The 14183-nt window shown below is 38.3% G+C and overlaps 2 protein-coding genes across 4 annotated transcripts in view; both read right to left on the minus strand.

Moving 5' to 3' along the window:
* Positions 1-3972: 3972 nt before the first annotated feature.
* VCPKMT (valosin containing protein lysine methyltransferase) lies at positions 3973-11937 on the minus strand. 3 transcript variants are annotated; one of them, XM_079768420.1, is made up of 6 exons: positions 11209-11937; positions 11005-11115; positions 10763-10835; positions 9809-9928; positions 7735-7839; positions 3973-5231 (listed from the first exon to the last, which is right to left on the minus strand). In XM_079768420.1, the coding sequence occupies exons 1-6, from the start codon at positions 11472-11474 to the stop codon at positions 5217-5219; spliced, it is 690 nt and encodes a 229-aa protein (XP_079624546.1). In that variant the 5' UTR covers positions 11475-11937; the 3' UTR covers positions 3973-5216. The 3 variants fall into 3 exon arrangements, with proteins under 3 accessions (XP_079624546.1, XP_079624547.1, XP_079624548.1); XM_079768421.1 differs by lacking the exon at positions 10763-10835 and having other exon boundaries at positions 11016-11115; XM_079768422.1 differs by lacking the exon at positions 7735-7839.
* A 191-nt stretch (positions 11938-12128) lies between these two features.
* SOS2 (SOS Ras/Rho guanine nucleotide exchange factor 2) overlaps positions 12129-14183 on the minus strand; it is a 109956-nt gene continuing 107901 nt past the window's right edge. The window contains exon 23 of the mRNA XM_079768413.1: positions 12129-13822. Coding sequence (XP_079624539.1) covers positions 13313-13822 — 510 coding nt within the window. The 3' untranslated portion in view covers positions 12129-13312. The remainder of the gene's footprint in view (positions 13823-14183) is intronic.

The following is a 14183-nucleotide window of genomic DNA, read 5'->3' on the forward strand; positions in this document are numbered from 1 at the left end:
CATCCCTCTCACAATCCAGGACTGCTGGCTCCCAACTGCTTGCCTGCCTGCCTGCCTGATTGCCCCTAACTGCTTCTGCCTGCCAGCCTGGTCCCTCCCAACTCCCCTCCTCTGCAGGCCTGGTTGCCCACAACTGCCCTCCTCTGCCGGCCATCTTGTGTCCACATGGGGGCAGCCATCTTTGACCACATGGGGCAGCCATCTTGTGTGTTGGAGTGACAGTCAATTTGCATGTTACTCTTTTATTAGGATTTTCATAAACATTTTACTAATTTTCTTTCATCTCTGACACTTCTATTATAGAGAAAGGGCAAATAGCGATATTAAAATATTTCTTCTAATTAATTTCCTTTCAATGTGCACGAATCCATGCACCAGGCCACTAGTTATCAATGAATCAAAAACTTTCAAATTCTGATGTCCCTTGAAGAAAAACTGCAAGTCAAATAGCTGGCCGAAGCTCACAGGAACATCAGTCTTTGATGTAACAGCTACCTACAATTCTAGTGAGGAAGATACACTGGTTTGAAAACTAATTAAAATTAATTAGTAGTTTCAAGTACCTCAGATATAAAATCATGCATTATATAAAAGGTACTTTCAAGGTGAATTTAATTTTTAGAACTTGAATTTAGCCTCTTAAATGTCTGTCTCTCATAGAAGATTGCAGAGAAATGGCTTATGAATTGCAATTTATGTAGCTTTTTGAGACATTCAGAAATTCAAAAGGCATGTCAGAATACAATGGACAGAAAGATAAATCAAATACAATTTTATAAGAAAAAAATTGTACTGTTTCACTTATACTGTTGTTATGAATGATTGTGTCCTCCCCCAAATTCATATGTTGTAACTTATTCCCCCAATGGGATGGTATTTGGAGGTTGGGCTTTTGCGGGTGAGCAGATCATGAAGATGAAGCTCTCATAAATGGGATTAGTACTCTATAACAGGGACCTCAGCCCTGGCTGGTGTTGCTAAGTGGTTAGAGCATCAGCTTGAGCATCAAAGGGTTGAGGGTTTGATTCCTGGTCAAGGGCATATACCTGGGTTGTAGGAACATCAATGTGTGTCTCTCTCTGACCCCCTCCCTTCCACTCTCTCTAAAAAAATCAACGAAAAAGATATTCTTGGGTAAGAATTTTTTTTAAAAAAAGAGGAGGGGGATCTCAGGAAGATCACTTGCCCCTTCTGCTATGTGAGGTTATAGTGAGAAAGGCTGCTCATAGGAAATCGGCACCTTGATCTTGGACTTCCCAGCTTCCAGAATTGTAATAAATAAATTCCTGTTGTTACTAAGCCATCCAATTTATGGTAATTTGTTATAGCAGCCCAAACCGACTAAGATAATCATGTTATAGTGTGAAAGTAACTCATGATAGGTAGGATTATTCTGTAAAATCCAATATAATTCATCTTTTAAATGCAAGTGTGATTCCATTTGAAAATATTCTATTTTAACAACTTCCTTTCTATAAATTATTTAAAGACAAAGTCAAGCATCGCCACCTACAGGGAACCTTTAGAAAAACAACAGTCATGTTTCTATGACCCTCGTTTCTCAAATGAAACATCTATAAACTGAGTTTAATATTGTATTTGGCATCATATATCAAGGAAATTTTCAAGAAAAAGGGTAAGAAAAATTTGAAAGATATGCTCTGTAAAAGAATCCCATTACCAATCATTCTGGATTAATACTTCCTAAAATAATTAACAATAACCTAACCACTCCCAAATTCACCGAACATATGATCTGTGGACCCTTCTTTGGTTATGAACTATAGCAGGTTAAGATTCAAAGCTAGCTGAAACCGGTTTGGCTCAGTGGATAGAGCGTCGGCCTGCGGACTGAAGGGTCCCAGGTTCGATTCCGATCAAGGGCATGTACCTTGGTTGCGGGCACATCCCCAGTAGGGGGTGTGCAAGAGGCAGCTGATCGATGTTTCTCTCTCATCGATGTTTCTAACTCTCTATCCCTCTCCCTTCCTCTCTGTAAAAAAATCAATAAAATATATTTAAGATTCAAAGCTATGCAGCCTCGAAGATCCTTAGTTGTAACTGGTATAGAGAGGAGACCCAAATCATTGGTGACTATACCTGTTAATGATTTTCTTTTTCCAGCTATTGAATTCCCCTTTCCACTTTAGTATCACCTTTACCTTCTTGGCCAGATTCTCTAAATTTCGAGCTATTTAGTCAGTTTCTAAAGCGCAGTCCTGTTTATTTTAAAATCTACTTCACAGGAGATTCTACATCGGATTCAGAGCTCTTTTCCTCCCTATTCAGCACAGGTACACTCTAACCACGAACAGTTTGTTTTTATTTCTCCTCCCTTTGCTCTTCTTTTTGGGAAGCAGATGCTGTTTCCGTATAGCAGCAGCCCTCACGTTAGGCTATCCACTAAAACCATCTGGAGCCCTTTAACAAAAATACCATGCCTCTGATATGATTGGACTCAGATGGGGCCTGAACATGGGTGATCCCATGTGTAGCTTAGTTTGAGAAACTGTCTTATCGTGGGGGCTCCCTAATGGGCTATAACCGTGTTCTGATAAGTGCCCTAGGGATTTCATGGTGCACAGTGCAACCCCCACTAGTGTGAAGGGCCAGAGGCTCACTCCTGAGCAGCTCCACCCAGCACTGGCTATTCTTTGAGATGTTTGCTATATTCAGCCAACTGGCATCACACCTCACTCACCTGTTGCACATGCCTTTCAACCTCCTCAAATTGCTGCACAAGTTCTCTAGCCCCCAATTCACTATCTATCCCTCTCAGGCTGGCAGGATCCATCTCCGATAACTCTGCCCGACAGTCCCATTACCTCTCCAATTCCATTCCTGGGCTCTGGATAAAACAAATGTGCAGATCTGCTGGGTAAACACATCCAACCAGGTGGTAAAAATGCTGGTCTGCCCTTCTTGGAGACATCCCAAATCGTGAATTATTCTCTCAGGCCTTCCTCCCACGGTTTCTAAGTGCAGATGCCCCATTTCCTCCCTCAGGACAGAGCCCAAAGGACGAAATCCCATTCCTCTACAATGCACTCCTCCAAAAGAACCCCAGGCTCCCTGGCCGTGTGGGGGACGGTGATTAGGGAGGGCATGTTGTATGAACTGGCACCTTTCAGTAAGTCCTGCAGTGCTCACTGGTCCTAACCACTGGTAGTTCTCTGATTGTAGAACGTGGGGACCTGGTAACTTTTAACTTCCACTTTGGCCTTATTCCAGAATAGGGAAAAATCCCACTTGACTTTGTTACAAATTACTCTAACTCTACAGTTAGACACTTAGGTCAGTTCCCCAGAAACAGTGATGGATGGATGCAAACGACTTAAGATGTTAAGTAAATGACTGGGAATAGGATGGGAAGGGGAGGAAGAACACACAAGTGATTCTGGCCAAGCTGAATAGAGGTCGACTTCAGCCTGACTCCTCCAGGAAGTTTTGGAGTGTAAGGTACACCTGTCTGAGTTAAAGGAGCTGGGCTTTTATATAGGAATGTCAAGGGGCACTTTAGGCCAAAGACCCACAGGTAGACCTTATATCCTGAGTATAATGAAAAGGAGAGGAGGGTGAAAAAGGATCTGAGGAATCTGGGAGCCCTACTACAGCTGGTCAATATCAAACTTAGTTTTACAAGTTCCATAATGTTATGGAACAAGCTAGAAAGTGGTCATTAGTCCTAAGACTTCACTAATAACTGGTGCTCTCTGCAACAAAGTATCACATATTTAGGTTATCTAACTGCTTAATAAAATGCTAAGGGCAGGATGAACAAAGTATTCGAAAAAGAACAGTAAAACAAACTAAAGACTAAAGTAAGCCTGAAGGAAAAATTGTTCTCGTGATATTAATCCTTAATTTCTCTACAGAGGGCTGCTTTTGTCTTTCTGGAAAGCAGTTATCTGCTTTAGATGTTCATTTTCTTCAAAGCCATTTCTGAAGCATGAAAAAAAATATCACAGGATCTCAGAAAGAATAATTATTTTATTTTTATTATTTTTTTAATCCTCAACTGAGGATATTTTTTCCATTGATTTCAAAGAGAGTGGAAGGAGGAGAGAAAAACATCGACATGAGAGACACATTGATTGGTTGCCTCCTACTGGGGCTGGGGAAGTATGTGTCCTTGACTGGGAATTGAACCCACAACCCTGCAGTCTGTGGACCGACACTCTAACCACTGAACAAAATCGGCCAGGGCAAGAATATTTTAATACACAAAATGTGCCACCTAGCACCAATGCCTGTAAGTACCAGAATTCTATAGTTTATCATTATTCTTTATAACTGGCGAGACTTAAGTTCTTGACAGACCAGTCTGCAAGCAGATGATTATCATAACATAAAAAGACTACACAGAATCAAAACCATTTGCTAAATGTATACAGAATTACATTTGCAGTTATTTAAAAATGTCTGTTTTGTGTAAATAAGTAAACATCAGTGATTTTTAGCCACTTTTTATTGGAAGATATATATGAGAAAAGTCAACCAGCCTGAAAATGGACTTTTTATTTTCATTCCAACCCCCCTTCTAATCTCATGATTTCTTAACTTTCATTCTTACTAACTCACTACAGTATAATTTACTACCTCATGTAGACATGTATGGTGGAGGAACAGAATAAAACGTTGGCCAATGTAACTATACAAAATATTTTGGGGCTTTTTTTAACGTGAAAGAACATTTAAGTAGTAAAGCTATCTTAAAAGCAACAAAGTGGAAGATACATGATAAAAACCACTGCATAATTATGTTAAAATGAAAACCTTTTAAATTTACCTATCTTGAAGACAAACTAAAATTTACTGATTTGAATTTAAACTTTATTATAGCAATATATATTTCTCTTTAGAAACTGGATCAATTTATCTATTTCCGAAGCTAAGTCAACCATGAAGCTTCATTGTTTATTTTTGGCAGACTTTAGGCTAACCTCAATACCTATTTTTGAGGAGTGACTAATACACAATGTTTCTTTTAAGCAGAACTTGATACTGAGCTAAAAGTAAACTAAGTTGGTTTTCAGGCCCATTAACTGGCAGACCGGCAGTCATTTTCTGTTTTGCAGGCAGCCCATGATGGTGGTTGTCTATATCAGATCTCTAAAGACATGCTGGAAAAATCTGTGAACACAATCTTCCCATGCTCCATTCACATCTTTAGCTTACCCAGGTTGTTAGAGGCTTGGGTAAGATAACTAAAGATTTCACGATGGAAATTTCTATAAGAAAAAACAAAACAAAAACAGAAACTTTACAGAATGAATTATTACAAATGAAGTATTTGCTGGGTACTTAATACTAGGTAATATGCCTAGTAATGGCTAAATGCAATTCAAATGAACCATCATGGATAATGTTTAGAGATGATTCTTTGCTGATACCTAAAGCACAAGTAACCAAAGAAAAAAACAGATACATTCAACAATTATAATTTCTTCATACCTACTAACATGGCTATAATAAAAAAGATGGACAATGACAAGTATTGGTGAGGATGTGGAGAACTGGGACCCTCACACATTGCCGGTAGAAACATAAAACATTTTAGTAGCATTGGAATAGTTTGGCAATTCCAAAAAGTTAAACAGAGTTCCCATAAGACCTGGCAATTCTATTTGAGGAACATACCCAAGAGATTTGAAAACATGTCATACAGAAATGTTTACATGCATATTCATAGCAACATTCATTGGAGCCAAAAAGTGAAAGATACTAAAAGGCCTTTTAACTGGTGAACAGATGGATAAGGTATTGTATGTCCATACAAAGAAATATTATTCAACTATAAAAAGGGAGTTAAGTGCTGATGTGTGCTACAATATAGGTGAACCTTAAAAACATCATCCTGAGTGAAAGAAGTCAGACCCAGGAAGCCACATAGGGTATGATTCCATTTACTAGTGTCCCCTGCACATTCCTATGAAACCTTTTATGAGCTGAAATGGCAATAAAGTGAAAAGTATCCCTGCTTTTGCATTATGCCACTTCACTTTTACGGAAGACTACCTTAGTACTCATTTTCACTAAGCAAAAGAAATCCAAAGAGAATGTTCGCTTTTATAGAAGCCATTACCATACGATTATAGGTCTTTTGTAAAAGCAAAATGGCATAACGTGAACTTTCTGAAAGCAAGGGATACCTGTATATGAAATGGTCAGAATATGCAAATCCAGAGACAGAAAGTAGATTTGTAACCACAAATTAGGTGCTGGGGATGGCAGAAACAGGAAGTGACCACTAACGAATACGGGGTTTCTTTTTGGGGTAATGAAAATGCTTAAAATTAGAAAGTGGTGTCTGGCTGGCATGGCTCAGTGGTTGAGTGTCGACCTGTGAACCAGGAGGTCACGGTTTGATTCCCAGTCAGGGCACATGCCCGGGCTGTGGGCTCCGTCCCCAGTAGGGGGTATGCAGGAGGCAGCCCATCAATGATTCTCTCTCATCATTGATGTTTCTCTCTTTCTCTCTGAAATCAATAAAAATATATTTTTAAAAAATTAGAAAGTGGTGATGGTTGTGCAACTCTGTGAATATACTAAAAACCACTTTAAAAGGGTAATTTTATGGTACATGAATTATATCAATTTCTTAAAAAGGAATTATTCTCTGCCAAATTAAAGCCTTTATATTTAGAAAACAAAATCATTATGCCTCAAAAAAAATTCTACTTTTAAAACTACACAACTTCAACTAACCTAAGGGAAGGTAGGGGAGGATGGGGGTAAGGGAGAGAGATAAACCAAAGGACTTGTATGCATGCATATAAGCCTAACCAATGGACACAGACAACAGGGGGATAAGGGCATGAATGGGAGGGTTGGAGGGGCGGGGAATGGGGGAATAAGGACACATGTAATACCTTAATTAATAAATAAATTTTAAAAAAATAAAATGGACTCTTCTTAAGGCATAAACCATTTTTTATCTTTGTATCTCCAGCATCGTGCCACGTAAGTTTGTTGATTTGAATTACTAATCCCACCAATCCTCTTACATTATAGTCCTAACATCTAATATTGATCTCAAAAATACAAGTTATTTGCTTTTGACTAGAATTTACACAATCAGAAAACTTCATCATGAAAGAAGTAAAGGAAGCAGCAAAAGGGGAATATACATAAAACAGTGATTTTCTCATTATCGGACAGATCTGTCTTGTTATATTTTACTTTAAAAATTTTTTTCTTTATTAAAGTGTAGATGACATAAGTATTATATTAGTTTCAGGTGTACAACATAGTGATTCGACATATAACTTTCCTGACCAGGAATTAAACCTGAGCTGCAGTGGTGAAAGTGCCAAATCCTAGCCACTAAACCACCAGGGAAAGGTTGCTATGTCTTACTTTGACTATTAAAAAATTCTGAATGGTTGAATAAAGTTCACAAAGGTCAGAGCTGGCATTTTAAAATCTCTAATAAAAGATACCAGAAACTTATAAATAGCTAAGTTTCCTGTCTGAGGTAATGCCCGATTTTAAAGCAATATAATTTACAGCTGGACAGGACCTTTAAAGAAGAAGCCTGCCTTATTTTAGAGGAAGAACCTGAGGCCAGGTAAAGTGATCGTAATATTTGAGAGTGAGTGCCTGAGTCCAGTAAATCATCATACTATTTCCCCACATCAAAATCAACATCCACACCACCTATAAGCTGAGAGACAGCGTCCAGCTAAACAAACCTCCTCAGAGGATAAAGAGCCAGGAATGTACAGTATTTACCGATTTTTTCTTTCTGAAGTATAAAATATGAATATCTTCACTTCGATATTCTTCATCATGCTTTTCCAAAGGAATTTTTTCAAAGTCAAAATCTAGTTGAAGGAGCTATAAATTTAAAAGAGATATACTTCAAATTCAATAATATGAACTGTCCTGTGGTGAGAGAAGTCAGAATGGTGGAGTACTGACTGGGAAGGGGCACACTGGGAGCCCTTTGAGGCTGTGAAAATGTTCCATGTCCTTATGCTGGGTAGTGATTACTTGTGTGTATGTACATGAAAAACTGAGTTGAGCACTTGAGCTGAACCTTAAAAAACACTGTCCTGAGTGACAGAAGTCAGACTCAGAAAGCCACATAGTGTAATTCCATTTACAAAAGCATTTTACATATTTTATGTATCTTACATATTTTAACTCAATTGGAACTGTTTAACAATACAAAACTTTCAATGATAGTTTCAAGAGTTCATTAACATTCCTCACATTTAAGAAAAACATAAAAATAGCCCAGCCGGGCGGTGGCTCAGTGGTTGAATGTCCACCTATGAACCAGGAGGTCAGGGTTCAATTCGCCATCAGGATGATTCTCTCTCAACATTTGATGTTTCTATCTATCTCTCCCTCTCCATTTCTCTCTGAAATAAAAAAATATATTTAAAAAACCCCACATAAAAGTAAAAACATTTCAACATATATCTGAAGCAGAGTCATATATTTGTTTTCTCATTTAACCAAATTAGTCCTTTCAGTGGATAAAACTGCAGGGCTATTTATACAGGGGTGGGCAAAAGTAGGTTTACAACTGTGATTACGCAAAACAGTTTATTCTTTTTTTTATAGATTTTTAAAAAATTGATTTTCAGAGAGAGATGAAGGGAGAGGGAGAGAAACATCATTCAGCTGCCTCCTATATACCCGCTACCAGGGATAGAGCCGGAAACCTGGTCTGTGTCCTGACTGGGAATTGAACCAGCAATCTTCCAGTGCACAGGACACCGCCCAACCACCTGAGCCACACCAGCCAGGGCCAGAGTTTATTCTTCTATTATTATTTATTCATTATTGTATTATTTTCCATATGAACAACTATAAACTCACTTTTGCCCACCCCTGTATGAACCAAGAGAAGTCACTTGTAATGTGATGGATTTTTGTGCATAAAAAGGGATTGGGCCCGGCTGAGTGGCTTAATTGGTTGGAGTGTTGTCCTATACACCAAAAAGGTTGAAGGTTTGATTCCTGGTCCGGGCACATACCTAAGTTGTGGGTTTGATTCACGGTCAGGGTATGTATGAGAGGTAATCAACCGATGCTTCTCTCTCATGAATGTTTCCCTCTCACCACCTCTAAATTCAATGGACATATCCTCGGATGAGGATTAAAAAGTAAATAATTAAATGAATAAATGTTTGGGTGAGACACATCAATTGGTTGCTTCCTGCACTCGCCCTGACTAGGTTGGGCATCCGAGCCTGCAACCAAGGTATGTGCCCTTGACTGGAATTGAACCTGCAACTCTCCTGTTCACGGGCCGACGTTCTAACCACTGAGCATGAGTTTTTATGTTAAAAAACGAAACAAAATCAAACATAAGATTATGTTGGTTAAAGCTTTCACAAAAAAGTAGAGGTAAACACAGAATTAAAAACATACCAGGTTTCCATGATGTATTCACATATATAATATAATATAATAATAATATAATATAATATAATATAATATAATATAATATAATATAATAATATAAGGTAAATATGTTCCCCAAAGCCAGCATGTTTAAATAAGGGAAACATTATAAACTTTCTCAGAAAAAACAAGGGCATCACTACTATTATTTTACATTGTTTTTTATATATTAGATCACTAATTAGAAAATAAAAAGAAATAAAGGATCAAAAAAGATAAAAAAAGTGGAGGGGGCTTAGAAGAATGATGGGCTGGTAAGAATCCTCTTTGGGTTCCTACAACCAGAATGTTTTCCTGACTCAAAATTACCGTAATATACTTACTCACAGTCATACATAGGTTCCCTGAAGGATAATCACTACAAAGATAGATGTAGTACAGTACCCACCTCAAAATATTTTTTCTCAATTTCTGGGTTTTTCCCCATTGTTCGCTGTTCGTAACAACATATAATACAAGTCTCAGATCCACTGAGATCTTTTAGAGTTTTCAACAGCGGCTCCAAAGACTGTTCAAAAAAAAAATAAAATTTTTGTTTATAAAAAATTTTGTATTTTTACTGTGAAAGGGGGGTAAGGAAGGTGGAGCAATAATTATTATCTCCCCTACAATTTACCCATCTTTGAATCAATCCAACAAAGTACAAGTAGTTAAGACTCTAACTAATGATTAGTAAACTTTTTTTTTTTTAGTAAACTCCTCTTAACCATGTATTGACTTCAGTTTCTAAAAGAAGGATTCAAATAATTGCATTTTCAAGATCCCATGGGAAAACAAATGGAATTGACTTCTCTTAAAAATTTAATTATTTAACTTGGGATTTAAATAATCAACAATTTACCTACAAAAGCAAGTCTGACTTAACCTGAACATAAGTTGATTAAATGTTCATTATTTAAAAAAAAAAAAGAGTGATGTCTACAATTTGCACAAATAGGTAATTTTTAGAAATCATTCTGAGTCTAATAAATCTTGCCACAGAACAATGAATTCCTTACAATGCAATTTAATTCTCAGTGTCTTGCTTAACATGTTCACTAGGAAGAGCTAAGTAACAAAAAATAATAATCTTAGATCCAAATGGCAAAATCCTTTTAAGACTTTACAGAAGTCTCTAGTAAAATGTACATAACACTTTTCTCAACATGATTCAGAGGCCTATATGATAATCAGGCCTATATGATAATCAGTATTCCCTGGTGACCTTAATTTCTCTTTACTGTGTCATTAACTATAGGACAAATATCCTGAATTCAGATATCCTAAAATGTGAAGAGATGTGTGCTCTAGAATCTAGGAAATACGGTACATCTTCTAAACAGACTTCTCTCTGAATATTTACCTCTTCGTAGTATATGCAGTCGGCCATCAGTATGTAGTCTGGCGGAGAAGGAAAGTCTTCTATTTCTTCCCCCCTTAAAAATGCCAACCAAATGTTTTAACTGTTACTTTAATAATTAAAAATATTCTTGTTTGAAAAACAAGACCCGGAAGATCCCCTTTCTATTAGCCATGCTTTTAGTAAAATGCAATTTAAAGCAAACTACAAATCGTTATTAAAACAAGCCGGAAGGCCATACAAACCATTTCAGTACCTTGGCTTGAACAGAACCAGTGACAAGATGCTTGTTTATATTAATATTCATCTTCAGCAAGTCTTGCAATTCCTCAAGATCGGTGACTACAACATCTGCCCTATAAAATAACGTCGACTGAGACGTAGGCACCCGGTGGAAAGCCAGCAATCAGTTTCCCAAACCAAGAAGCGCCCCTCCCGCCAGCGCTTACCCGAGGGTCGCGGCCATGAGCCCCACGGCCCCGGTGCCGGCGCCCAGCTCCAGCACCGACCGCCGGCGCAACGCGTGGGCCCCGTCGCCGGCGAACCCGGGCGTCTCCAGGTATTTAGAAAGAACAATGGCAGCGTCCCAGACCACGCAGCCCACGCCGCCGGAGCCATACTGCTGCAGTCGTAACGCCGTGCCATCTCTCTTCTCCAAAACTCGCACAAAGTTCCCCAGTGGGTCCTCCGCCGAGGACTCCAGAGCAGCCTCCATGGCTGCCCGGCAACAGAATGCGGCGCATGAAGTGACGTCACGCCCACGCGCATTCCCCCCCCCCTGAGGCCCCGCCTCTCGAGGGGCCCCGCGCCTCCTAGTGGCGGAATTGGAGCCTCGCGTTACCAGCAAAGGCACAAAGCCCGCAAGGCAGCGTTACCTGGGCGTGGCCCAGCGCTGGGCTGCCAGCTTCCCCTGCATCCTGGATGGTCTCACTGCCCTAAATTACAAGTCTGGCTTAATGAACAGGCGGTTTAAATCACTTTTCCAGACAAAGAGAGTAATATAATCTGCTCTTTAAAAAACAAAGTCAACCTCAGAATGTTTTTACCTGATTGGAGATTAACTCACACCGTAGTTATTGGCCTTAAATCCATTTTACCAAGGATGGCTATAATCCTGCTTAAGAATTGCCAACATGCTCCTAATTTTTCATCTGAATTCATAAAAATTACTAGAAGCTTGCTAATTACGTTTAGAAGTCAAGACAGTTATCCTCTAAATTTACATCACTTAAATGCTTTGGGATTATGTAATTGAAGCTGTACATAACCCTTTGAAAATAATGTGTATATAAATATTTCTACAGAACTGAACAATCTCCCCCCTTGTTCCTTATACTGAAAACACATATTTTAAAAGTCTTTAAAAAATTAAGACTGGGGTGATTTATTAATCTTGTTAAGCACTCTGATACAAAGCATATAAAAGGCCACAGACCAGTAAATAAACAACGTGGCTTTGGCTACCTTACAACTGCTGCTATACCATTATCAGCAAAACACACTTTTTCATCACTTTTAAGGAAGGAGTCCAAATAGCAAATAAAAGTTTTACTACTTCTCTGATTAAAAAGTTTAATAAAGCTTTAAGTATTTGCTGGTTTAAATATTACCAATCTAAAAAAAATAAAAAAATTTTAGTTAACACAAGATTTATAGAGAAAGTTACTAGGTTTTGAAGGCAAGGTATTTGGTTCCTATGCCATAAGAAAATTTTCCTTTGAATTTATCAATTAGTAAAGTAGCAGATTGTATTATAGACCTCGAGTCACTTAAATTTATATAGGTTATTAGCATTATCTTTAAATATACAATATAAACAAAACTACATACATGGCATATTAACTTTGTTTTCCAAAATAATAGGCAATTCATTAGCTAAAGACACCATAGTTTGCAAAAACAAAAGGCACATCTGAAAAAATACATGCCCTTTTCTCCTCTATGATGGGGTTAGGTAGTCTTTTTGTTTACATTTTGGCTAAATAATACACAGTGCATTCTATTATTTTCATTCTATTTTTCATTTTTGTCTTTAGCAGCAAATTCTGGCATTTAAGACATGGTATTAACAAGTTTAAGAACAATGGGTGTTATTCACAATTCTCCTAAATGTAAAAACTAGAAGATGGTCAAAGAAGTTAAAAAATCAGTAACACCATACACCTCCTATATTTGTGTAAATTTATTGCCTTAAAAAGGCAGCTATTACTCAAATCTGAAAAATTCCACAAATGCACTACCCCTTTTCAGTGCAATCAGTCACTTTAAACCATATTTTAGCAGAGACTACAGTGCAAATATAAATTCTTTATACTGGCCGTTTGGCAGCACTGAGGATCCAAGACAAGGCAATGCTACTGATCACCTGAGGATAATGACAAAGGACTTTTGTATTTTTATTTTTCCGATTTTAAAAGCTTATTTGATCAGTAGCATTTTTAAGAGCATTATTTGTAAAAAGTACTAAAATACTATGCCTTTTTTTTTTAATAAATTAAAAAAAACAACCTTTACAAATATCATTCCAGTGTCAATGACTACATATGGCTAAGGTCATTGAGGAGTTTCTGCATTTTCTAGCAAAGGTAGTCTATACAATGGGGGGTGTGAAAGCTCCCGTTTGTAAGTCTTTGGTGGCAGTTTTGGTAGGTGAGGGCTTGAATTCTGCCTTGGTGGAACAGGGGGAGCTTGAGGATGAGCAAGATTATTGTGACTAGAACTGAGCACGTAGCATCGACGTGGTACTCTTGGAGAGGGTGTGCTAGGAGGAGTGTTTGGTGAATTTGGACACGTGCTAACGTCTCTGAACCAGTCTGGATCTCTGTGAAGATGTCCCAGTGGAGGTGGCTGAAGATTAAATGGACAGTTTATAAAGTGTTCTGGAGGCCGGAGGGGAACTGGTGGAGGAGTATCAGGAAGAGGATCTCTCGGCGGTGGTGGAGGTGGACTATGCAGAGGCCCATCAAATGCACCAGTAGGAGCAGGAACTCTGGGTTTTACCTTTGGAGGAGGAGGTTGTCTTGGTGGAATAGCAGGGGGATCATCATCAGATTTCATATTTCCCTTTAAAAAAAGTAATTAAATTATATTTCTATTCTCCTGAAATATCTGCAAGAAAAAGTTATTAAAAGAATTGCCCTGGTCGGTGTGCTCAGTGGTTAGAGTGTCAGCCAGCACGCCAAAAGGTCAAGGATTCGATTCCCGGCCAAGGGCATGTATCTGGGTTGCAGGTTTGATCCTGGCCCTGAACAGGGTGGGTTCGGGAGGCAATCAATTGATGTCTCTCTCTCACATCAATGTTTCTCTTTCACTCTGTCCTCCCTCCTCCCATCCACTCTTCCTAAAAAATCAATGGAAAAAATATCCTCTAGTGAGGATTAACAATAAATGAATAAATGAATGAAAGAAAATTCCTATGTGTCAA

The sequence above is a fragment of the Cnephaeus nilssonii genome (genome assembly GCF_951640355.1).
Source record: "Cnephaeus nilssonii genome assembly, chromosome: 4".
Taxonomy (NCBI): Eukaryota; Metazoa; Chordata; class Mammalia; order Chiroptera; family Vespertilionidae; genus Cnephaeus; species Cnephaeus nilssonii.

Coding starts and splice junctions, on each gene's coding strand:
- VCPKMT (XM_079768420.1), bottom strand. CDS start 11,474: ATGGAGGCTGCTCTGGAGTCCTCGGCGGAGGACCCACTGGGGAACTTT. Junction 11,116..11,208: donor CTCATGGCCGCGACCCTCGG/GTAAGCGCTGGC, acceptor GTTATTTTATAG/GGCAGATGTTGTAGTCACCG. Junction 7,840..9,808: donor TTGAGAAAAAATATTTTGAG/GTGGGTACTGTA, acceptor TTAAATTTATAG/CTCCTTCAACTAGATTTTGA.